This window comes from Lemur catta, chromosome 1 (genome assembly GCF_020740605.2).
Source record: "Lemur catta isolate mLemCat1 chromosome 1, mLemCat1.pri, whole genome shotgun sequence".
Lineage (NCBI taxonomy): Eukaryota > Metazoa > Chordata > Mammalia > Primates > Lemuridae > Lemur > Lemur catta.
In genome coordinates, this window is record NC_059128.1 from 93,771,140 (window position 1) to 93,797,496 (window position 26,357).

A 26,357-nucleotide genomic window follows, 5' to 3' on the forward strand; every position below is an offset into this window, starting at 1 on the left:
AAATGCTCAGTTTTAAAGTTAAAGTAATTCATTTTCTTTCAAAAGGTTATAGGATAGGTGAAGTTTCAACAGTAATCATTTTTTAGATTTAGGTCATAATGGATAAGCTATGGGAATCATTTAGAGGTATTTCTCTCTTTTATGTCCAGTAATGAAAAAGATTTATGTTGTGTACCTTATTACTTCTGTGGCATTTTCTAAATTGACTTTACTTTTTAAATCTTGGAATTTTGCTTTAGCCTTTTTTTTTTTTTTTAATGATATATGCAGAATGTATCTTGTTTTTCAATCTGACTGCAAACTTGTAAATGAACTAGAAACTCTTCTGGGGGTAGATGGAAATATGGAAGAGTTCACAGTTTGTCTCAGTAGAAATCAAAGCAAGGTGCACTTCAGTATTTAAGCTTTTGTTCTATTATGGACCAATTTATTAAAAGCAATTAAGGCCGGGCGCGGTGGCTCACGCCTGTAATCCTAGCACTCTGGGAGGCCGAGGCGGTTGGATCGCTCGAGGTCAGGAGTTCGAGACTGGCCTGAGCAAGAGTGAGACCCCGTCTCTACCAAAAATAGAAAGAAATGATTTGGACAGCTAAAAATCTATATAGAAAAAATTAGCCGGGCATGGTGGCACATACCTGTCGTCCCAGCTACTCGGGAGGCTGAGGCAGGAGGATCGCTTAAGCCCAGGAGTCTGAGGTTGCTGTGAGCTAGGCTGACGCCACGGCACTCACTCTAGCCTGGGCGACAAAGCGAGACTCTGTCTCAAAAAAAAAAAAAAAAAAAAAGCAATTAAAAGTAGTAGAGTAACCGTTGGAGAATTGTACTTTTGGAGCAGATAAAAGGGGCAAATTAATCCCAAGTTAATTGTAGGGGTGGGAATTTATCTCATAGTTTTTCTTGTAAGTATATTAGAGAACTTGAAGTATAATAGAAAAAAAAAGAAGTATTTAAATTGTATTTTAAATGGAAGTTGTGCCATTTTTCTCATAAGTTGAATTAGTAAATTCCAAAAACAACAGAAGAAAGCAAAAAAATTTGAGAACCACAGGAGTTCTAAAATAAATACTACCTTTGAAAAATCTAAAAAATAGAAATGCTTTCTATGTTCAAGCAACTTTCACTGAATTTCAATGTCTCTGTTTGCCTTTCAGCTAGCAATTGACTATGGAATTAAATTCTTGGAGACAAGTGCAAAATCCAGTACAAATGTAGAAGAGGTAAGAAGGAAACATTTGGTGACTTGTTATGTGGTGGCACCAGTGCGTAGGTGCCTGTGTTCAAGCACCTCTCAAAGCCTTGGTGTTTTCTGATCTAGCGAAATCTGCTTTTTGTTGACCCACCTCCACTTTGTGCACTTTGTGCACTTTGTGCTTCTGACTTTTTTGTGGACTCTGATTGTTGAATTTCTAGCATCCAGCCTCCACATGGGTTATATTAGATTGCTCAATTAAGATTCGCTGAACAGAAGATTAGAAGTTCAGTTTAAGTTCAGTTTTGCCCTTTGTTTGGGAAGCTAGAAATACTGACTAGCAGACCAGGCAGTGTTCTCTGCTCATCTGTCATCATTCACGTCATCCTATCGTAGCCTGTAGCGGAAGAGTTAAATTCCTTTTGTGTCTGTAGTCTCTCAAGAGAGAGTTGAACTGTTATTGAACAGATTCCCTTAGTGTACACATTTGAAGTAGATTACACACAATACATGGTACTACAGTGGCATTTAGTAGAAATAAGAAAGTGTGTTTATCAGAGAGTAGCTTTAATAAATTTTCATTAAGTAAGCTGTTAATGAAAACCAAATCATCTAAAATCTTCTAAGAATAGGTCTTCATCATAAGAGCAGAATTGCTGATGATGTTTTCTTTTTAAAACAACATATTTTAAACTGACCATAAAAACAATACATGTAATATTCACTTAATAAATGCTGGTGGTCTCATTAACATTTAATTTCTTAAGCTACTCACTGTTCATCATAGCATAATGGCTAAAAATTGAGATTTTTTTTTTTTTTTTTTTGAGACAGAGTCTCACTCTGTTGCCCGGGCTAGAGTGAGTGCCGTGGCATCAGCCCAGCTCACAGCAACCTGAAACTCCTGGGCTTAAGCGATCCTTCTGCCTCAGCCTCCCGAGTAGCTGGGACTACAGGCATGTGACACCATGCCCAGCTAATTTTTTCCATATATATTTTTGGTTGGCCAGATAATTTCTTTCTATTTTTAGTAGAGACGGGATCTCACTCTTGCTCAGGCTGGTCTCGAACTCCTGACCTCGAACGATCCACTGACCTCGGCCTCCCACAGTGCTAGGATTACAGGCGTGAGCCACCACGCCCGGCCTAAAAATTGAGATTGAAATGACTTTATTAGCCAGTGGACACGGATCAGAACTTTTTGTTTTAAATAACTAATAGTCATTCTTTCAGGTTGGCTAATGGGAGTTAGGAAACAGGAAGTCTCTACTGATTTATTTACACAAACTTACTTAAGCAGAAAAACACTTCTCTCTGCTTGCCACAAAAGGATTTCACTCCATCAGAAAGAGGGGAGCCTTACTTAAGTCAGCTTGAATGGTGGAGGCAGGAGAAAAGCTCGCTCACTGGGGTGGCCCACATAGGATTGCTTCCACAGAATGAACCCTGACTTAATGGAACAGGCTCAGTCTCCATTAGTACCTGCACCCTGATCATAGCTGTGGCTTAGAGAGAGCATTGATTAGGGAGGTATACAGCTGGGAGTTGCTGAGCTGCTTGCTCTAGCCAGGCATCATACAAATGTTAGCAATTTTTCCAGAGCTTTCAATTAGTGTGGTTAGCCTCATGAAAACTGAGATGGGCTTATTTAGAAACTTAGACTCATAGGTGGCCAGTGTGACAGTGAGACGCTGACAATGAGTAATAATAGTAGCTACCATATTGTTTCTATTTGATTGGATTGGAAATAATCCCTTTCCTAAACAGTTTTTGGGGATCAAGAGTAGTTGGGAACAAAGAGGCTGACATAACAGTGGGTTTAACAGGGAGACAACTGAAGAAGCTTTAATGGTTCTTGGCTTTGTAGAAACAAAACTAAATGGGTTTAAAAAATATTTGGTTTGAGTCAAAAGACACTATGGATAAAGTATCACTGAGATTAATCAGATTTGTCCTGCTTCCACTGGACTGATTTCCATGGAGGGGAATTTCCTGAGCTGTAGGAACTGTTGGGATACTGGAGTGTGAAGACATGGAAGATATACGTACTCAAGTGTAAGAGTGAGAGCAATTTGAAAGAGGAGATCAGAAATAAAAAGTAGATGCTTTTGTGAAGACAAATTTTAGAGCTACAGGATAATACATAATCATTCATTCACTCATTGAACAAACATTCAGCATTTCCTAGACCAGACACTGTGCCCTGCTCTGGGGATGTGGCTGGCTTAGACAGACCCTCTTCCCTGTTCTTGGTGTACTGAGGAAGCTACTCATAACTCAACATGTGTCATATTAAGAACTTGTATCAGATATTACATGAAGGAAATATCTGATGCATGACAGTTTGATAACTTTGGAAAACGTTTATGATATAATTGAAAAAGCATGTAACATTCAGGTGCATATTATGATTATAATTGTTATTTTCTGAATTTAAAACTTTAGAGTAATATATTTATGGTGAAATAATGAAAATTCTATATTTCTATTTTAAAATATATTGTGACTATATAATAATGAAAATTTTTGTTTTACCTGTAGGCATTTTTTACACTTGCACGAGATATAATGACAAAACTCAACAGAAAAATGGTTTGTATCACTAACAATTTTTATTTCCATTATGCTTTTTTTATTTTGTATTTGATGAAAATGATAGACTTGATTAAAATATATTCACATTAAAATCATTTTTTTCCTGACTCAGATATTGATTTGGTTGAATGCTGGTTCTTATTTCTGTTTGTTAAGGATTCTTATTTCTGAACTACAGCTGTTTCAGTTCTTTCATCTGTCTCTTTAAGTGGTCTTTAACTGAATGTTGATCAGAATAATGAAAATAATAATGGCACAAATTAGATTTTTGCCATAAAATTATCTAGTTCAGTTTTCATGTGACAGATATTTATATCTATATAATTGTGATACTGAAGTTGCTAAAATTTGCTTAAATTTGAAACTATCTTAAGTGATGAATCATTAGGACAACCTTGGAAGTTTGTTTTAACCTGAATCCTGAATATAACCGTATACCTTATGTTACCAACTCAACTCTTCTTACCTCTAACACGGTTGCCTATACCAGTATCTTGACATTGTTTCCGTCATTACCTTTGAAACTTTATACTTCATTGGTTATAATTTCTTTGAACTAGAAATAGGAACTTCCTATCTAATGTATTATTAACATAAAAAGTGCTATCCTAAGGACATTTTTCTCTTTTTAATTTACCATTTCCAAAGAAAAAGACAACACTGGTGCTTAACTATTTTCTTTCCTAGTAAAATACTCTAGTGAAATGCACATTTCACTAGAATACATATTTCACACAGTTTGGTTTGCTATTTTCATTTTTTAGATAATTGGGATCAAACCGTGAAACGTTTATTTCCTTGGTAACTTTATATTCTATTTTTTTAGAACGACAGCAATTCAGCAGGAGCAGGTGGACCAGTGAAAATAACAGAAAACCGATCAAAGAAGACCAGTTTCTTCCGTTGTTCGTTACTTTGATGAACTCTTTCTGAGAGACTGCAGCACACCTAGAGGGCCCTTTCCTGCTTCTCTGAAAGCACAGGTCACCCAGCCTCAGAATCACACCGCCGGCTGCTGCTGAGAGCACCACTCAACTTAGACCTCTCAACACAGAGTGCCACGTGGATTCCAGCCTCACGGAACAGGCTCCTTTTTTCAAACATGGAAGCAATGAAGTGGAGACACTTGCAGGACCTAACTTGTTTTTTCTTTGTCTTATTGCCTTTTGCAGAAGCTGCTATCTTTCTTTTTCACTTTGCACATCAGTGTTAGCCTTCCCTATTTACAGCACAATCTTAGACGTATGTTTGCACACTTTTGTGTCATGAAATTTGAGACAGATTTGTACATTTGGGGATGTTTAAAAGAGAGCAGAACATTTAGAGCAGAGGTTAATAAACTAAAATTAAAAGATATTTGGTTTGGTTCATGTAGCCAAATGTTACTGCATTGGAAGCATTTATTTAAATGCTTCGATTTGTGATTTTCTTAAATAAGAATCATTAAATGCATTTTAAAATTTTATAAAAATGCCCATCTATTCGTCAGAGGCTACAATGTCTTTATTTCTTCAGATCGTTAAGAGTTTTGCCTCATTCCTGACCTTTTTGTGAGAGAGTCTGGGTGGCTGAATGAATCACACTATAAATTGATTACCTCTGCCTAATCTATAGAAACTGTATTTGGAAATTACCGTAATCTCACTTTTCCTGGGGTTTGTATTTGCTATTCTTTCTCTCGTTTGATTTATTGTAATTATTCACTTATCTAAAACTAATAACATATTTGAGTGTTGTTGTATTTCTATTTGTGAACTTCTTAAGCTGCAATTTTACATAGGCAGAAAGATGTACCATTTAGGGCTTTATTTCAGCATATAACTATGGCTCTGTCACATAGGGTATGTAATGTATTTTTTCTAAGGTTCACCCCTTAGCTTGCTGGTTTAGTTGTAATACCCAATTCTTACCATAATCCCTGTCTGCAAAAGTTAACAAAAGTTAGATTTAGATTTTAGCTCGCAGAAAGCTTACCTATAGGGAGATTAACTTTTTGATATAAACTGAATAGAGATAGCTCTTGGTATTGGTGAAAATAATGATTTTTGGTTCTGTTTTTATTTGAATGAGTTATTTTTTTAATGAAGGTAATTAGACCTAGTGCAGCCTCTAGGAAAAGTCTCACCTTTTCATTAGAGAAAATATGATCACGGTTTCAGTTTTATAACACCTGTTGTTGAGTATGTAGAACCAAGTTCCATCTGTTTAGGTTCATTGTTATAGAACTTAGTCTAGTCATTTGGGCTAAAGCCCACCAAAAGCTTAGTTGCCTTTCTCACCAAACACTGGTACTGGTATACCTTTTGTAGATGAAACCATCACATAAGAAAAAAAGGTATTTAGTGTTAACTTATGTGCCAAATTCAGATCACTATGTCATTGCTGTTATTCTAGCCTTCAATGCCATAACACAGAAGGCAATAATACAGAGGTGATTATGGAAATGAATTCTGTTAATTATTCTTCCTGTTATGCCTAACTTGCTTCACAACGGCTACTGTTGTGCTTAATAGTTAAGAACAGGAGATGGAAGTCTAAATGGATTGCTTGTTACCTAGCACAGAGAATTCTGCTTAATATTAAGATATGTCCTTAAAATGCTTGGACCAGTCAACCTTTACTACTTGTTTGAAAACTTGGGAACAATTTAGTAACTGCAAATGTGCCAGAGCTATTTTTAATGGGTACATCAAACTTACTGTTGACAAATTTTAGCCTCCTTAATAATTTTTATAGTTACCTATAGGCTTAAAAGTCAGCCATTGCTTTTCCAGTATAATCAGTAGTTCCATGATTGAAACTTGATTGTAAATCTACTGTCTTCAAGTTAAATACATTCTCAAAAAGAAAAAATAATTTCTTAGAAACATCTTGTTTTCACTAATTTTCTGAAAAAAATTCCAAGCAGTTAAGCTTTCTGGATGGTAACAAAGTACTTTCTAAAAGGCAAGTGCTATGACACCATGTATGAATGTAATTCTCTTAGTAATTTACCTCTGACTATTTGGTGTCTTAACACTTTGGTTTATATCTCAGGGGTTGTCTGCAAACCAAAACTGACATATTCTGTGGTTAGCTTTTTATATTTTTTTTTTAACAGAATGCTTTTTGTTTGTTCAATTTCCTCTCTTCTTTTGTCTTATATGGGCTAACAACTAGTCTCCATGAACTTCCCTTTGAAAGAGCCTGTAAAAAAGTTAGATGAGTCTAAAAGTGCTCTTTGAAGTAGCAGCAAATTGGGAGTGTATGCTCTGTTATATAAAATAAATTGTCCTTGCTATTTTCTTACATTTAGCTTTGCTAAATTGTATATAAATCGAGCTAAGACCATAGGAAATTCACTTTCTGCATGGTAAAATGACCCAATAAATATTCCACTTTGCTTAATAATGTACATATAGTGCATTATTTTTTCTATTTGTAGATGAATTTAGTGACAGATAATTGTCTGTTCCCTGCTGAAACTGAGGAAATCTAGTTTTTTGTGAACATTTTTGTGGTCTTACGGATAAGGTACATGAAGATTTTTGCAGCAGTATTAGTGGTTCAGTGGCTGCACTTTATTATCAATGTGCTAAGTTTTGACAATGATTGGATTAGACCTTTTCAAGTAGATGCTGAGGGTTTCAGTGAAAATGTAGCTGTAACTAAGTAGCATGTAAGTCAGTTGATTGTAAAATGTTTCACTGGGAACTTATTTTAGCTATATTTTACTTCAGACAGATTATGATAAAATAATCCACCTGTGCATCAGTTAGGAGGTGCTGCAGGGTTTCTTACTACTTACATAAACATTTTGTGCAGTCTTTGTTATAAATTTTCAGAAGACTATACTCTTTACTTTGAAGGACTATTTTTTAATTATACCTCATTTAGCTAACTATAATAGTATTCTAATACCTGGTAGAAAAACAGTGAGCCAGCCTTTAAGCATCCAACAAAATTTAGATTATATGTTTTGTTTTGAACTGAAGGCATCTTTGAAAAAGATAGGAGATACCTTAGTTTAGAGTAGAACATACATGTCATATCCAGTAGAGTAAAAAGAGTATTATCTCCTTGTCTCCATTAATAAATTTAGCTGTGCAATATAGATACATTTTTGCAGAAGTTTCTAAGTAAGAGATTATAACTCCATTTTACAGGTTCTGAATGCTGAGAGTCTGTATTAAGGCTTATAAAGTTTTTCCTGTGATAAGTAAGTGATACATGTAAGCAGACATTCTTTGCAAATTCATGACTTAAATTCTTTTACAAATTTAGTTCTTAATCTTTAAAGAAGAGCTTCTAAGCTTAAAATTTTAAAACTGAATTTCAGTATGTTTGGTTTACTTATCTCAAATTTTAAGCACTCATTCCTGTAATCAGGGTTTTTAGAATTTATTTTTTAAACAGAAAAGACATTACTTTTTCATTTTTGTTACATCCAAAGGGTGGAGGGCCTGGGGTGGGCAGAAAGGAATGTTTAAAAATGAAATCCCTTGATGTATATATAGAGGGACCTGGAAGGACAGGATATGCTAATAAAACTTCAAATTCTAGCACAATTTTAGAGTAGAATCAATCTTTCTTTTAGACTAATAAAATTAATGTCATGTTCACTATGAAAAAATCTAAATGACTGAAATGTACAGAAATGAAAATTAGCAAACAATTAGCAAACAATTATTTTATCCCTAAAAACTTATTTTAGGAATATTTTCAGACTTAACTTAATTTCTTGAAATGCATGTGCCATATGCAATTGCATTTCTTGTTGCCAAGAACTAATAGAACATCTTATTTCATTTTCTTACCTTTTTAAAAAATGTGAATCATAGTTCATGCCTATGGCCTTACAGATGGGTTTTATTTTGTTTGTTTGCAGCTGACACTGCAGTTCCTTTAATGCAAAATACCATAAACTATTTGACAAAAATCATGTCCCTAATGGAGAATATCTAGTTTTTCCATAGAATTATCCTACTGTATATGTTTAAACATATTTTATTTTTGCTCCAATGGCTTAATGTGAAAAGCTCCTGCAGATAAAGTTGACCTGTCATGTGTTTAATCTTGTTTAAGCCAGTTCATTAACTGTGTACTGATACTGATGCTGTGTTTTTTTAAAAAAAAAAAAAATGGATTTTATTCCAGGTGAACTTTTTTTATTTACAATAATGTTCGTCTAAAATAAAAACTATGTAATGAAAATACTCATGACTCTCTGAAATGGATTGAACCTTTGAACCTCGCCAGTCATTGCAGTTCCCCAGACACATCGTGCTTTTCCATTCCTTTGCTTATGTTGCTCCCTCTGCTGCCTTCCTACCTCTTTGCCTGGCTAGCTTCCACTTACCTTTCAAGACTTACAGTAAGGCTTTCTCTGGGAAGATTTTAGCCACCAACCATCCCTGGTTAGAAGCCTCCAGTGTATGCCCAAAGTGTTGCTTACCGCACTGGATTCGAGTCATCTGTTTACTTTCTTTCCCTACTAGGTAGACTCCAAGCACCTGAAGGGTGGGAAACACATCTTTAGTTTTTGTATCCACCATACCCAATAAGGGGTCTGGCACATAGTAGGTATTTAATAAATGTTGAAAGGATCGGTCAACTTCGGTAGTCATAAAAATTAACATGCCACTGAAGAAAGCTATGTGTAATTTATAAGTTTTGTTCTTGATTTACTTTTTAATTTAAAGAAAGATTTGAAGTATTATAAATCCATAAATGCCTCAGTAATTGCAGCAATGAGAAGCTTCATTATCTGGCCTTTATTCTGGTCCTTACCTTATACTATTATTTTTTTAATACCATTATTAAATACAGAAGAATTTCCATTTGCTAAGATCAATCACCCAGAACACCGTTGAGGTATTGATAAATTGAGTAAACCCTCTTTGCCCCTTCCTGTTTCCTACCCTCAAGATTTAGGTTTTCCAATATTAGTTCCAGGGATATATGAGAATGCCCCATAGCAAGTAAAATAAATAAATATGTATATTTACATATACATATTCTAAGGTAAAAGTAGTTGGACGATGACATGAAAGGAAAGTAGCAACTGCTGTGTATAAGAATAGCAACTGCTTAATATCTATATGAACTAAGTCTTTGTTCCTTAGGAGTAAATATTGTAATAAATTTTAGAGAAAATAAATATTTCATATAGGTAGCTACAGGGGTCAATAAATTATCAAAAATAACAATATCTCAACTGAGGCAGTTGGATCTAGTACAAAGAGGCCTGAGCTACAAATCAAGACTTCCAGGTTGCAAGTTGGTTCTGCTGCTAATTAATGGGGCATTTTCTAGGTTTGTTTTCTTATCTGTTTGGTTTTTTTTTTTTTAATTATATTGGATGATCCCTGAATCCTTTCCTAGCTCTGAAATTCTATGAAACACTAGTAATAACTCTACTGCAGATCATCTGATATTCTACCATCATTGTAATTTGTCTCTCTGACGTCTAAATGAAGCTATTTCTTTTTATGGTTTGTAAATTTGAATACAAATTAAATCATCTTCTTGGCATTATGACCATGGATACTTAGAAGAAACTAGGTAGCTAAGTAATATTTATCTGATTTCTTATGACCCATTTTCCCTCGTTTTTCTATCTTAAGATTTCTTTCTCTTGCATTGCCTTTTTTAAAAAAATTCAGTAGTGAGTATTGTTTGCAAGCTGAAGCTGAATTAATTCTGAGTATGTAGTTATTTCTAAGTGATACTTCCTTAAGACTCTCATACTGTACCATCAACAAAACAGTGCTTAATAAAACCTGGGTCTTCAGGTTGACTCCTCCAGGGCAAGTAGCTTCACTCTCTCCTGGAGGATCCCAGCAGGATCAAACTACATCACTTGTTACCAAGGAAACCAGGTTGGGTATTCTGATGGATCCCTCAATCTCATGTCTTCCTCCAGATGGTGCCCTGTCTCCTCTCCTCCAAGCCTACATTTCTCCTCTTTTCTCTTTTTCTCACTACATGTTCATTCGAGAACACTTGGTGGACTGGCTTTTGCTCCTGTGTCTGTTAGGGTCACTAATGGCTAAATCCAGCAGACATATTTCACTAGTAGCTTATTTAACCTCTCAATAGCCCTTCTTTCTGGAATGTCTTTCCCCTTGACTTCCACGACACCACATTCCTCTAGTTTTCTTGGTGCCCTCCTAGCTGTTCCTTTTCAGTTTCCTTTGAGTTTCTCTTCTCATACCTTAAAGTGCTGGTGTTTTGGCAAAGGTCTGTCCTTGCTTTACTGACTCTCTAGTGATTCCACCCACTATCAAGGCTTCAAGTGTTCAGAAGAGTCTCAGTTCTAGGTTTGCAATCCAGGTCCATGCTGATCCTGAATATCCATCCATTTGCCGACTGAACAACTCCATTTGGAGTGTTCTCAAGCTTCTCGATCTCAGAGCATCCAAAATGGTGCCCCTTATCACGTCTCCTTTCCCATACTCTCTCTTCCTCCTGTCTCCACAGCAACCACTTGAGCCAAAAACCTCTAGAAGTCATCATCCTTGACGTATCCCTCTCGTTCCCTGTAGTTCAGTAGTCACTAAATCTGTTTGCAGTTCCTGAATCTCTCTTCAGTTTGTCTGCTTCCCTCCAGATTCCTGCTAATCCCCTGATTCGAGCCTGTGTCATCTCATGCTGCAGTAATGCCAAGGGCCTCCTGTCTGGAATCCCATTTTTCATATCTCTACAAAGCAAATCTGATTATGTCACTGGTTAAAATGCATGACTTTGGGTAAACTCTAAAATCCATACAACTGCTTGTAAGGCCCTTTGTGACCTGGCCCCTGTTAGCCTTTCCAGTCTTTTCTCCTGTTCCTCTCCTCACACACTCAGGCCATCCTGAATTACCTCTGCCCCTCAGAGATGCCTTTTCTTTCACTTTGAGGACTTTCCACTCATCCTTCCATCTCTGCCCTACTGCCTAGCTTTGCTAACTCCTAAACTGAGACCTGAAGAATGAATAGGTGCTACTTTCTTTAGCAAAACCTCACAAGTTTGGATTGGGTACCCTTCCCCCTTCTTGTGTATTCCCACAGCACCCTGTCTGCCTTCCCCGTGGGAATGTAAGCTCCGTGGAGACAGGAGCACATCTGCTTCACTGGTATATTCCCAATGCCCAACATTGCACCTAATGCTTATATTTTGAATGAATGAATAAATGATTGAATAAATATAAATCTATCAACACTCCAGAACACAAACAAAGCTCAAGTACATTCATTGAACAATATCCACAGGGGTTACCTGTCCCCATCCCCCAATCACCTTTTAGCCAACATCATTTAGTACCTTGTTGTTTTTATGTCTTTGGGGTAAACTAATAGTTCATAAAAACTTCAGGAGTCAATAGCACCATTACTTAGCCTCGAATTCCTCACTTGTAAACAGGATTGTTGAAAGCAGTGTAAAAGTGCTTTGCAACAGCAATGCATTATAGCAATGTAAAATGCTATTATTATTCAGTGAAAGCTTGAAGTAAGTTTTTCCCCAGTAAATAACCATGAATGCTAAGGTGACTATTTTACTGGAGATTTTGCCAGTTTTCTAGTTGCTTTCCCCTCTTCTATTTGAACAGACATCAGTTAAAAGATGTCTTCATAGATAGAGGGGCAGACTCATTACATTTCATATGCCTTCCCATTTTTCAGCTGGACTTGGAAACCAAAATTGAACAGAAATATGATCAAAATATCATGAACGCAAATTCCCCCAACTTGTAGTTCCACATGTTGAGGGTGGGGTAAGGATGTTGTTATACATAATTTATGTATAACATTATGAATATTTATTATTCATTACCTTGCCTACTTCCAAAGTGTATGTGGCAGCTTTAACCAAAACACATAGATCTCAGTTAAAATAGGAGTAATCAAGTCATTAAAAGAGGGTAAAAGAAGTCCTATTGTGAAGTCAGGGCAGTAATTATAACTTTAAAAAAAATCAGAAGAGTAATTGCTATAACTGAGTATTAAATTTAGCTTCAAGCTTCCTGAGAGTCAAAGTGATGCCTAAATATAATGTTAGCTCTCAATCTGAGGATATGAATTTGTTGGGAGACACAAAACTTTTTTCTAGTCCTGAACTCAAAAAGCAAAGCCTGGATCTATTAGGGATATTGAGCAATGATAATGAAGCAATTATTATTAAGCATTCAGGCAATTTCTTGAATATTTCATACTTTACACCAAGGACACAGTATATTATGCTTCTGTGAAGGCATTTCTGCATGAAGCTGAAGTAATGTAATTGCATTTGACAACTTTGATTCAGGATAAAACCGAAAGAATCTACCTAACATTAAATCACTCTAACACTCTGAACTTTTGTCTCAACCTGAGTCTTGATAGGTGCTGGGTAAGATATTCAAAATACCGTCACTGATGTCCGAAGAAGCATTCTGTGGGAGTAAGTGGAAAGGATCTATCACTGTTTTAAATGGGCAAAGGTGCTGTTTTTCTGTAAGAACAAAATACTTGCCATTGTGTTATTTGAAGGCCCATTTTCAGAGGTGAAATGCAAAACATCTCCCTTCAGGTCCCAACTTTTGTCCACTGGTGTTTGTCTTTTCAATGTGGATTGCCAAGAGTTTTATCCATGATGGATATTAAAGAATGAGTAGGGGTGGCTAACACTTATTATAGCACTTACCTGTGCCAGGCACACTCCTCAAAATAACCCAGGAGTTAAGTATTATTATTATTATTTATTCTCATTCAACACAGAGAAAAATCTATCTTAAATGTAAATGGTCAGGGAGCTTAATCTTCCAGTTTTAATTTTTAAACCTCTCAGAAATTGTTAAGTTAATATAAAATAGTAGATGTTTGTAAGTTCCACTTTTTAAATTATTTCATTCATTGAACAGATACTTAGTGAGCTGCCTCCAGGCGCTGAGGAAACAACAAAGCACAAAGCAAAGCCCTGTCCTCCAGTTTACATTTTAATGGGGAAGACAAATGAGCAAGTTATTAATAAATGGGCTGCCAGAGGATGAGCGGGGCGATGTTGCGATTGCTACAGGGCGGTCAGAGAGTGCCTTCAAAAACGTTTTTTAAGATTTGGGAGAAAAAATTAAAACCAGCTGGCCAAAACATCCCTGAGAAGGACAGCTTCCCCCACCACCATCTCATCATTTTACCACTTCTGGGTAATGCCTGGGTCCCTGCTGCATCAGCCCAGATTTTACACGTTGATGGAGCACGAAGTTCCCTCAACTATGCAAATAGAAAAAATGTGCCTTTTTTGTTGTTGTTGTTGTTTTTTGGGGGGGGAGAGGATGGAGGGAATACAGACCGGGAAAATGTGCTTTTTAAAAGTCTCTTTTATTTAAAAAGGAATCCTGCCTCCGTCCTGCGCTGTTTTTCTTGAGTTGACCTGGAATTGTTCTTGTTCTCGGCGTATGTGGCTTCAAGGTAGGATGGGGACCTCCCCTCTTCTCAGCCACCGCGCGGCTGGCATTGGTGACCGATAAATGTGTACCTGTGATGGTGGGGGCTACGGCTTGGGCCCTAAAGTCGCCAGGGACCCCCGCCTAGGGATCAGGACCGGCGGCACAGCGCAGTCGGACCCTGACGTCCGAGGGACCAGCAGTTAGGTCCGCGCTCCATGCCCCGCCCCTCGCCGCGGCCCCGCCCCGCCCCGCCCCATGCAACGCCCCGCCCACTCCCCGCCCCTCGGCCCCGCCCCGCCCGCGCCGGGAGCACCTCGCGTCCTCTGCAGGCCCCGGGGCAGGCTTCCGCGGTCGCCATGACGGCGGCCGTGTTCTTCGGCTGCGCCTTCATTGCCTTCGGGCCTGCGCTCGCCCTCTACATCTTCACCATCGCCACCGAGTCGTTGCGCATCATCTTCCTCATCGCCGGGTGAGGCGGCTGCGCCGGGAAACCCGGACGCCGGGGCTCCCCTCCCCCGCCTGGGGTACCCGCGATCCCCCGGGTGCCCCCCCAAACGGCTCAACCTTGTTGGGTGTTAGGACGGGGAGGTGTGAGGGGGGAAGCGGAGGTCGGCTCCCCAAGGCTCCTCGCCCTCCTGGGAAGGAGCTCACCCTGTGGGTCGGAGCCCCGCGGCTTGGCTCCTGGGACCTTTTGCCTAGGGTCCGTGGGTGGGTTTTAGTGAACCGTGGAGCCGCCGAAGTTGTATGAAAAAATTATGGATTAGTTCATATATGCATCCTTCATTTTTCTGGAGAGAGAGTGCCTAATTTCTCTCAGATTCTCAAAGGCATATGTAATCCAAAAAGGGTTAAGAGCCATTACAGTCTAGGATAGTAGTTTTCTCACTCTGTGCCAATTAGAATTACCTGGGGGCCAGGTGCTTTAAAAGATGCTGATGCCCACCTCCCACCCCAGATCAATTTAACCAGAATGTCTAGGAGACATTCGGGCTCAGTGTTTTTTTCTTTTTTTAAAGCTCCTTTTAGATGATTCAGGTGTGCAGCGAAGGGTGGACACCTGTGAAAACACTGAAGCACCTGAGTGTGCAGCTCCACCTGGGAGCTTGATAAATACCGAACTCTGGTGGCCAGTGTGGTCATGATCCCTGTTTTCACCTGTCTGGCAGCTCTTTCTGAGTGGGGCATGCCACGTCTCCTCTCCCCCCATGAGTCTGTCTTGGCACCGTACTAGGCCTGTGATTCCGGCTTTTTTGAGCTGCTTCATCTCCCACAGCTGTATTGAAAATGCTGTATCACATTCATTTTTAAAACAATAGAGATTTCAGATAAAGGTCTGTAAAGCTTGCTGTAATCATGAGAGTCTACAGAAGTGTTGTAAGACCCTGGTCTGGAAAACTGATCTAGATCAGAGCAGAGGTTTTCAACCTTTTGGCTTTATACCAATCACTCTATTAACTAGAGATGTACACATTTTCCTGGAAAAGACTCATCTTTGCAGATATCTGACCCTTAAGTCCATAATCTCTGGTAGGTTTTAAGGATATGAAAATTGCAATAGTCACAGGTTGTATGTTTTATTGTTTTGGCACATTGATGGGTAAAGCATTGATTAGGAAGAGTAGCAAATAACCAAGTTTCCAGCTAGACAGTCCTTGGCAGGTAGTCTTCAGGTGCACTTGCAAATAGCAGGGTCACTGAAAAGGTAATTGTTGGAAAATATCACATTCTTCTTGGACTCCATGTTTGTCTTACCAGAGAAAGTGTACAACTGATCCAGAGCATCATTTTATGAGGACTTTTTTTTCCTTATTAAAAAGTTAGGAAATCTGTTCGTTCTCAAGCAGTTTTTTTTTCACTTTTAAATCATTATTAATCTTGTATTTGTGTTCACTTCTAACTTTTTTCTCCCCAATTTTTCAGAGCTTTCTTCTGGTTGGTGTCTCTACTGTTTTCATCCCTTGTTTGGTTTGTGGCAAGAGCCATTGCTGACAACAGAGATGGACCAATACAGAAATATCTGCTGATCTTTGGAGTGTTGGTCTCAGTCTTTATCCAAGAACTGTTCCGGTTTGCATATTATAAACTTTTAAAGTAAGTTAAATGGTTGCATTACCTTTTTTTTCCCAGTTAGATTTGAGATATGATTTGGTCATTTGAAACCTAACTATAGTATGGTATTTAGGGTCCATACCTTCCTACGTAGTTCTAAGCAAAGACATTGGTACATTTCCAGCCTGAAAGTATTGAGTATTCTTTTAACTTGTGGACATTTCCCTCCCTTCCTCCCTCCCTTACTTCCTTCAAAAAATATTTTTGAGAATTTATTCAATGCCAGACACTATCCTAGGCACTGGGGATACATCAGTGATTAAAAGAGTCTCTGGCCTCATGTGGGAGGAGACAGACAACAAATGAATGAACAAGAATGAATTAACACCATATATTAGAAGATAAGTGCCACAGAGAAAAATAAGCTAGGGAAATAGTCATTGAAACAACAACAGAAACCATTCTAGCTTAGAATTTATATGTGCTTCTCTTTGCCACCACCTAAGACCAATAATTTTTATGGCGATCATGCCTTCCATTATTTTGACTGTAGTAGGGGAACACAGGAGGAGTTCATTTCATATTTCCTGTAGTTTCCAATCTATAATTAAAAAAATACATTAAAGAAAAGCCTTAGGTTCCCTTTTTGACCGGAAAATAGGTCTTCTGTAGGCCTCATGAGGACCTCACATGAAACCACTGATTTGAAACACAGTTTGAACCATGTTTTCTTTCAGGTAGTCATTATGTTCCTTTCAAGGCTAAACATTCCTCTTTTCTTCACTTGGACCTCAGAAGGCATGGTTATGGCTTCCAAACCTTTCCAAAAGAAAGTCTGTATTTCTTATCAGTGGACATGCCCCTTTTTGTCAGTGCCTGGTTCCTGCCTGTGCTCAGGGTCTAGCACAGTGTTCTGCAGTGTGGTCTAAGCAGTGCCCCTGGCTGGGCGCTGTACCCTTAATAACTTAGTTTTGGATTACGCTGGGTTTGCCTGTGAGCAACATCGTTGGCTCATGTTCATTTTGCATTTTCATGTGATGGTTCTAATTTTGAAAAAAATGTAATTTCTAGTACAGAATTTCACAGTTAAGCCCATGGGTTTACTAACCCCTTGGGAGTTGTATGTTCTGAAACCTGACTTAAGCAGAGTGACTAAGTGGATATCTGCTGCTCTTCACTACCTTGTTTCTTCCTGGTTTCCACTTAAAATGGCAACCTTTTCTTGGCACTAACTCTGGCTCCAAAGGGACTGTAAGCTGAATATCAGTCTGCATTTTTAATGAGGGCAGGAAGGGAGTAGAGCCACGTGAGGAAGGAATTACGGCTGTCAGTCTGTAGGCTTTCATAATAGGAAGTTCAGAGAAGCCTCTGGCTTCCGGGAGAAGCCATGTTTACTCTTCTGACAGGACCTTTGGAAATTCGCAGGACAAACCCGTATTAACAGGTGCCTTTGTTTGCATTTGCAGAATGCATCTTTGCCAAGCCTTCAGAATATTCAAAATTTTCCCTGCAAATTTTAGAAATGTTGGATGTTACATAGTTGTGTTAAAACAAGTGAGAATTATTATAATGATTATTTATGACTAACATTTATATAGATACATTTAAATTGCTCTCTAATGCTATACTACATTAAAATATAGGGGCTTTGGTTTAATCAATATTTTGTTTAGGCTTGGCACAGTGGCATATGCCTGTAATCCTAGCACTTTGGGAGGCCAAAGTGGGAGGATCACTTGAGGCCGGGAGTTTGAGACCAGCCTGGGCAACACAGCGAGACCCTATCTCTACAAAAAATAAAAAGGTATCCGGGCGTGATGGTGCTACCTGTACTCCTAGCTGCTTGAGAGGCTGAGGCAAGAGGATGGCTTGAGCCCATGAGTTCAAGGTTACAGTGAGCTATGATCACACCATTGTATACCAGCCTGAGTGACAGAGTGAGACCCTCTCTCTTAAAAAAAAAAAAAAAATTATTTAACTATTTCCACTGCCAAAGCAGATTTTGAACTTTTAAGTTTAAAGTACTGCCTTCACCAAATTTTTCCTACCCGAATTTGGTGCCAAGATTAAAATGTGGAGAGAGGGTTTGCACCGGTTTTTATAAGTACATAGAATTTGAATCAAAATATCTATTGTTGCAATCTAATAATAAATTTATTTCATGAGTCAGGACTTAGGAACAGTCACTTCGTCTTGAATGAATGAATGAATAGTAACTTTCAGCCTGGCAGTCTTGCATAGTGAGAAATTGGCATGTGGCCACAAGTGGTAGCCCTTTCTACAGTAATTTTTTTTTTTAAGAATTGAGTTAGGTTGCCTAAAACATAACTGTATGCTGCCTAAAACAGTTCAGGCAACTCTGCATTGCTCAAAACTCCTGTATGTTGCCTAAAACAAACATCAGAGTTTTTCCTGTTTGGATTGAAACTTTTGTAATTCAATTTAAGTTTTGTCTTATAATGCTGATACCATAAATATTTCGTAATTTTAGAAAACCATTTATAGAAAAATATGTTAAGATAACCATTGCTACAATTTTTAGGTGGCATATCTTTTTTAAAATTCCTAAAATGGTTATTAAATATATTTAATTTGTATGCATATTCTTGCATACTCTCCCTCTCTTATACAACCATGCAAAAAAGAATAGAACGAATAAGAAAGATAGTGTGATTTGTGGGTAGTTTTTCAAAGTTTATATTTGAAAAGTTGTTTATTTTCTTTTTTTGTTCTCAGAAACACAATAGTAAATGCAAACAAAGAATTTTCCACTTCAGTAAAACAGAAGTGAACATGAAAACTGATACTGTTTTGTACTTTCTCACTTCCTAATGTTAACACTGAGAACTGTTTGTGTTCGTTTCCTCTCACAAACTCCTATAACATGAATGAGGAAGTTTATTAAACTTTTGAATTTATATACTTAATATATTTGTGATAGCAGTATTTTGGTATACCAAATAACTAAAAATCTTTTATTTATTACTGAGCAATTTATATAAAACAAATCCTCCAGAATTTATTGATTCTACTGTATTGTTATGTTGATGGAGATTATTACTACTTTACGTGTTTCATAAGCTTTAATTAGCCTTTAACATCACTGTGACAGGTAAGTTTATTTTACTGAGGAAAATTGGGCATTTTAGTTGGTTACTGCTCCAGAGAAAAAAGGGTCACTTACATTTCTGGCTCATGTCCTCACTACCAAACAATGCTTCCAAATGGAGGCCATCGAAATGGCAAATTGTTTTTTTTTTTTTTTTTTGAGTCTAGAAAAGCAAAGGACCTCTTTCATTAGTCTTATTACTATTTTGGTTGAATTCTGCATTGCCTTAATTGAATGTAATCAGTGGTATTTATGTTTATATAATAATAAGCCAACTATAATGAATATGCATACCCTGAAATTTAAAATAACACAATCCCCAGAAAATACATATGTCCTGGTTAATTTGTCTATTGTTAGAGTTAACCTAAATCTTTTGTTTTAACACTTGTTGAAAAATCATTCTAAAGTGTTTTGTTTCCTTTATTGCCTTAATAAATGTACTTTATAGTAAATATAATTTAAGTATCTTTTGAGTCAGGATCTTACATTGTTGCAGAGTTTTCTACCTAAAGGATTAGTAATAGTGTCGGTAGTAGAACTGCCCAGCCACACGTCCAATTTCTAACACATCTGCATGGGGGGTGGGGACTCATGATCAGCTTGTGAGCTGGCCATATCAGAAGCCTCACTCTGAAGATCATTTCTTATTGAGCAATATACTATCCTTTCATTCAAGTATTCATTTATCTCCTCGTCTGAGGGTAGCATTTTATCCCTGAAGCCTAATTGGGGATATAAAACAAATATGTAAAATATTTTAGAATCAAAAGATCATATGATTGAGTGCCCATATGAGAGTTCAGACCATCAGTATCGTAGGATTTAAGGTTAGGGAGAAATTAGTGATTACCAACCATTGGTAGAGGCAGCTTCTTTAACAAATTTCTGCCTGAACTGGATTTTGAAGGATGAGTACAATTTAGGTTCTGTAGAGTAGAGGTACAAGGGAGAGTGGCAGAATAAGTTTAGCCCTGGTGGAAGATACAACAAAGTGGGAATGAAAATACAGTACTTTGGGAAGAGAAAAAAAATTCAGAGTGAGAGATCTCATAGGATATCAAATTAAATATTTACTGAGCTCAGAAAGTACTCAGAAGTATTGCTTTTTTTCTCATTAAACCCAATTCATGATGGCTTGTTTACTTATTTTCTTTTATGTGGAAGTCAGATAAAAGACAAAAGTTAATTGGAAATTTTGGTTGATTTTAGTTCATTAAAAATTTTTGCTGGGTTTTGTTTAAATGAATTCTAAATTTAGAGTAGACTATTATCTGATCCAAAGGCTCAGATGTCTGGATTTGAAGTATCTTGTGTGCTTTCTGGATATACTGCTTTTCTTTTCTTTTGTTTTTTTAATTATATGTGTATTCTTATTTTAGAAAAGCCAGTGAGGGTTTGAAGAGTGTAAGCCCAGGTGAGACAGCACCCTCTATGCAATTACTGGCCTATGGTAAGTTAGAACTGTGTGGTGTCATAAAAAAAAAATCTGCTTTGGCATTAAAGTCATTTTTATCTTTTGTATCTTTTTAAATTTCAAATAGTATTTTATTACTGCTTCGGTCTATTGGTGTATATTATTTATTTTTCCAGTTTTCTGGGTTCCTTATGTAAAGGAAAGTGATTACAGGTGACCCTTACCTGTATGTTCATTAAATATTAACCAGGTTTGAAAGTTAGGTTTTTAACATGTATATACTCTAGTTAACTAAGATTTTCTAAGTGATGTAACTATTACTTTGTCTGGATGTTTAGCATGACTTTGGCTATTCTAGAAGGATTCTTCATATTAATGCAGTTAATACCTCTGCATGTTATTCTTTCAGAATTATGTTTATAGATTGGATCCAGGTCCCCCAGTTTGGCCCAGGAATACATAGTCCCCCTTAAGCTCAATTCCAGTTCTAAGCCAAACAACTCTGTAGACTGTTATAAACTAAAGCCAGATCTTCAGCATCGTGTGCTCCTCTGTTGCACCTGTTTCTTCTGTGCCTTTCCCGATCTTCTTTTTCTCTCCTTTTTTTATTTCTCTGCTGCATTCTGCTGTTCATTGCCTTTGCTCTTCCCCTTTCTCCCTCCACTCATGCAGCCAAGCATGTGCCTTTCCGGAGTCAGCTGCTCTTTAACAACCGCATATGCACCCTTTCCCCGCCAACAAAATAGTCTTATTAATTAATACCTAGTCCTTGGAAATTTGATTTGCAGAGAAATCATAGCAGGAAAAGGGTTTAACAGTGTTTTTCTCCCTCTTTAGTTTCTGGCTTGGGCTTTGGAATCATGAGTGGAGTATTTTCCTTTGTGAATACCCTGTCTGACTCCCTGGGGCCAGGTACAGTGGGCATTCATGGCGATTCTCCTCAGTTCTTCCTCAATTCAGGTATGTTTCATAGCTGTGACTCTTCAAGCTTCTGGTCTAAATGACCATTCTTATTGAAATTTACTGACTTAGGAATTCTAGTGAATAGAAGTTTATCTTAATGCCTTTTAAAGACATAATATTCTTAGGCACTACAAAGCAAAAACATTTAGGAAAATAAAAATTTTGGCTAGAGTGTTTTAGAATTTTAGAGTAGAATTTAGCTTACATTAAATTTTATTTTGCAATACTAACAATGTTGCCGTATAGTTGAAATATTAGAAGTAAATTTTTAAAGGCTGTATGTTTGCTCTTTTTGGTTTTTATGATTTCATATTTATCTTCAGTAAAACCCTAATCTGTAATTTGTTGTTGTGGCACTTTTTGGGGATAGGCAGTATAATTTAATCTTGAAATTGAGAGGAAAAACAGGATAATAGATGAGTTAATCTTTTTATCCAAAGATTTATCTAAAAGGACCAACTCATTTCAAATTGCTGTTTCATCCACCAGCAAAAAATTGTGATGCAATGATCACAAATTTGAGAGTTTGTAATGTACATAATTAACACAAAATTCCTAAATTCCACAAGAATATTCTTTAAACAGTAGGGAGAAAACACCCACCATTTTTAGTCATTTCCACAACAGTTATGCCATTGAAATAAGTGATCCCACAAGCACATTCTTTTAATTACATCATTATTTATTTAACATCCATGCTAAAGGTCTTCAAGGAGCTTACCCTTTAGTAGGAGGAATAAGATTTAAAAAGGAGGAGTTCCAGTAACAGTTTAAGGTAATAATGGAAAAGATATATATAAAGAGGTCTGACCAGTTTTTAAAAAATTACTGCAGTAGTTCAGAGACATCCTGCATGTTGTAGTGATCCCAAGTGGATCCCGCAGTGGACACTCATTCACTCTTCTCAGTACACCCTTTGTTTCCATTTCAGTTCAGGCCTTGACATCTCCAGTCTAGATCACCACCAGCAGTCCCCAGCCGGTTAGTCTTTCTTTGACACACTTTCCATGCTAATTCATCCTGTATGCAAGCCACCAAACTAATCTTCCCTATTTCAAAAATGTTTTGACTTTCCAAGGTCTACAGTTTAAAGTCAAGGCCCTTTAAATCTGGCTACAAGTTAGAGGACAGGAAAGTGTGTTAATGAATCATACTTATTTAATGATGCCTCCAACAAATTATCCATGCAAATTATCTTCCTTTTAAACATTTCATAATTAGAATATTCCTGGCAAATTGTTAAGGATTGATTATACTGAGTATTAGGTTTTAAAAACAAATGTAATATTCATAGTTAAAGTCTGTTAGAGTTCAATATATATTAGTAAAACATAGTGATAAGGGGGTGTTAGTGCTACAGTTTTCTGTATTTTCTTATACAGTCTCTTACGCAGCTCTCTTATGCTGCCACAGAAGCAGTTTTCTTTGATCCTCAAGTTTTGCCGAATTCTTTCACTAGGTGGTGCTAATTGCCTTCAGTGACCTAGTCTGTTTTCATAAGATCCTTAAAATGATTCTTTTGGAAGAAAGTGAGAGATTTGCTTGATTATATTTGTAATTTCTATGAATTCAAGGAAAAATTCAGTATTCAATAAGACAGCTTAGTGTCTTTGTCCAAGTTAGGATGGCAGACTGGCCATGCTGTGAAAGTGTACCTAAAGAATGGAAGAACAGTTATTATTTTATCATGTGCAAGTTTCTTAATTGTTATAACATCATTCTTTGAAGCATAACTTTGAGTTATAAATTTAAGAAATTTTTATTACATTTAAAGATAATACTCCCAAATTTATGTGTTGTATTTATGTTATATATTGTTTGTAACTGCTGTTATTACCATTCATTTAGACATGAGCTCATTTTTCTCAGTTAAATCTATACCTTAATATGTTTAACGTATTCCATTACAAATGCCTAAACAGTAATCAGAATAAATAAGGAATGTAGGGTCACTAATTACAGGTTGAGCATTCCTAATGCAAAAATCCCAAATCTTCCAAAATCCAAAACTTTGAGCACCAACGTGATGATGGGTCGCAGTCAAAGATTTGTTTCATGAACAAAACTATGAAAAGTATTGTATAAAATTTACCTTCAAACTATGTGTACCAGGTGTATATGAAACAATTTATTTCATGTTTAGGCATGCGTCCCATCACCAAAATAGTTCATCATGTACATGCAAATATTCCAAAATTCTAAAAAGTCCAAAATTCAAAACACTCTGGTTCCAAGCATTTCAGATAAGGGATACTCAACCTGTAGTGTATGTGTTAGTTGTATTAGTAAAATAAATATTATATGATGCCTGTATGTACATAAGTTTCTATGTTATAGACAAGCATAATCTATAAGTAATGTGTATGAATAAGTTAATTATTTTTTTCCCTGCAGGCCTGGAGGTAAGAGAGACATTGTTCACTGGGCAAAGAAAGTATTCTACTTCCATCTAACCCTCAATTTCCTGATCTTTCAGGCAGGGCAAAAATAATGCCTAGCTCAGAGTTGTTAAGAATTAAATGAAATTAATTTAGAAAATATATATTTAAGCACTTCATAAACTCTGAAATGGCCTAAGAATATTATTGAGGTAGAGAATTTGGTTCTTGAGAAAACAGAATTTAGAGAGAGGGTAGCTTCTCTAATATTATGTGGAACCTGGGTTTATTACTCTGAATTACCTCCCTTATGCGTTAGAAGAAAAAATGTCTTGAACTAGTACTCAGTAAAAAAAGGGACAGCGGATATTTTATTCTTAAAATATCATTCGATTTCATTTCTATTATATTTGCTAGGCAGTATGCTTATCTAGATAAGCGTTGTATTAGTAAGATTTTAAACTTACTAATAAGATTGTAAACTTTTTAGCCACTGAACATTTCACTAGGTGAAATCAGTACAGGTCAGACCACATGTGGAGTGCTGTGTTCAGTTCTGAGCATTATGATTTAACAAGAATGCTGAACTAAAATTCATATAGAAAAAACATCGTCAGTATAGTGAAAGATCTAGAAGCCGTGTCCTATGGGATATGATTAAAGAAAGTGAAATATTGAGCTTGAAGAAAAATAAGAGAAATATGAAAGATTCCATTTTTGTCCCAATTTATCATTTCCTGTAATAGAATTATAGATTTACACGCTTGCATGGCCTCATGGTGGCCAGAATGTACTTTCCTGCCCCTTGACTTTGAGCTTGGTCATGTGACTTGGAATTGGCCAATTAGTGGATATGATAAGTCAAAGGCTTAAAAAGCACTTGTATGGTTGGACCTGCCTTCTTGGACTCTGGTCGTGTGTAATGGGGAGAATGTGCCCTGGATATTTAATGCCCCTTTAGCCTGGACCCCTGAATGAACACTCAGAGAGCAGACCAGAGCCCAACCCAGCAGCCTGCAGCAGAGCCCCCCAGCTGAGCCCGGCCCTGATCAGCCAATACACAGTCAGCCTTTAGACCTGTAAGCACGGGAATAAATCCTTGTTATTGTAACCCAGTGAGGTTTTTTCTCATTCATTCACTTTTTTATTCACAGTATTTCAAGAATAATTTCTACAGTGTGCCAGTTTGTTAAAGATTTGGACTTTTAAATGAAAGCTCTTTGTAAGCAAGACTGTCTCAATACCTACATTACCAGATTCCAACCAAAGCAGTGGAGAAAATATGTCTTAATGATACAGAAAAAACAATTGACAATAGAGCTTAATCTACACTTCTTATCCTTTTCTAGATTCATTAGAATCTTAATTTTTTATAATAAATTATCACAACTAACTGCCTGTTTATGACACAGTGACACTCTATGTGCTGTTTATGTCATCAATTTTGTCATCATATATATTTGTTTCATTATTTTCTTTATATCAACAGTGTAATAGCCTTTCCTTCAAGCTGCTGAAATAACAGAATAGAAAATTGTACTTTTTGGAATGTCCTTTCATTAAACCTTGGCTCTGGTAGCCTGTGACACATTATAAAGTGTGCATATCCCGGGCTTTTCCCTGTGTAAACAGGCAGCTCAGTATATTGCCTCACACTCTCTGGCTGAAAGAATGATATGGGCTGTGGTTCTAAGACGTGATGACTCTTCTAGATGTGTTCCAGGCCACCATGAGTCACTGATGTCTTTTTCCTCACATGGATGTGTGGCTAGCCTCTGCTGACTCCCTTTTGGCTCAGGCAGTTGAATGAATACCTTCTATGTCTCCATTTTCTGTAGACCTTGTTTCTTCATGGGTAAAATGATCCTTATTTTCTTCATCCACTGCTACCTTTAAGTTTTGGTGTTTTTGGGGTGGGGAGGGGAGTAGGCATTGTTTCTTTTCCTTCAGTGAATTTCAGAGATTTTTTTCTCATGGCCATAATGAACAGGATCTACCTTGTAAAGATGATTTGCATTGGACAAAAAGCACATTTTTTGAACATCATCATCTAGTATGGTATCACTCTTCATTCAGCTCCATAGCAATCTATTTTTTGTCTATTACATCCAATATTTACAGTTTGAAAGGAAAGAAAAACCACACTGTTTTCAGCTTTACTGCTCAGTGTAGCCTTCCTCAGCAACCTCAGCATGATCTCATGCAGCTCCGTGGCTGTGTTGGGAAGATGTGCTGGGAATCCCAGCATTTACCAACCTTCTCCATGCCCG

At 37.0% G+C, this 26,357-nt stretch overlaps 2 protein-coding genes and 1 long non-coding RNA gene across 4 annotated transcripts in view; all 3 read left to right on the top strand.

Moving 5' to 3' along the window:
• Positions 1–7,171, top strand: part of RAB8B (RAB8B, member RAS oncogene family) — a 68,159-nt gene extending 60,988 nt beyond the window's left edge. The window contains exons 6-8 of the mRNA XM_045540722.1: positions 1,152–1,217; positions 3,731–3,781; positions 4,611–7,171. Of these exons, the coding sequence (XP_045396678.1) occupies positions 1,152–1,217; positions 3,731–3,781; positions 4,611–4,703 (210 nt within the window). The 3' untranslated portion in view covers positions 4,704–7,171. The remainder of the gene's footprint in view (positions 1–1,151; positions 1,218–3,730; positions 3,782–4,610) is intronic.
• Positions 7,172–14,442: 7,271 nt separating this feature from the next.
• The window catches only part of APH1B (aph-1 homolog B, gamma-secretase subunit), a 29,409-nt gene continuing 17,494 nt past the window's right edge, over positions 14,443–26,357 (top strand). For both annotated transcript variants that reach the window (XM_045540745.1, XM_045540735.1), the window contains exons 1-4: positions 14,443–14,640; positions 16,092–16,262; positions 20,712–20,782; positions 21,584–21,706. In XM_045540745.1, coding sequence (XP_045396701.1) covers positions 14,528–14,640; positions 16,092–16,262; positions 20,712–20,782; positions 21,584–21,706 — 478 coding nt within the window. In that variant the 5' untranslated portion in view covers positions 14,443–14,527. The remainder of the gene's footprint in view (positions 14,641–16,091; positions 16,263–20,711; positions 20,783–21,583; positions 21,707–26,357) is intronic.
• On the top strand, positions 22,264–25,198 carry LOC123630783. Its single transcript, XR_006732761.1, has 3 exons — positions 22,264–22,690; positions 24,104–24,111; positions 25,049–25,198. It is a non-coding gene; the product is annotated as an uncharacterized LOC123630783 (long non-coding RNA).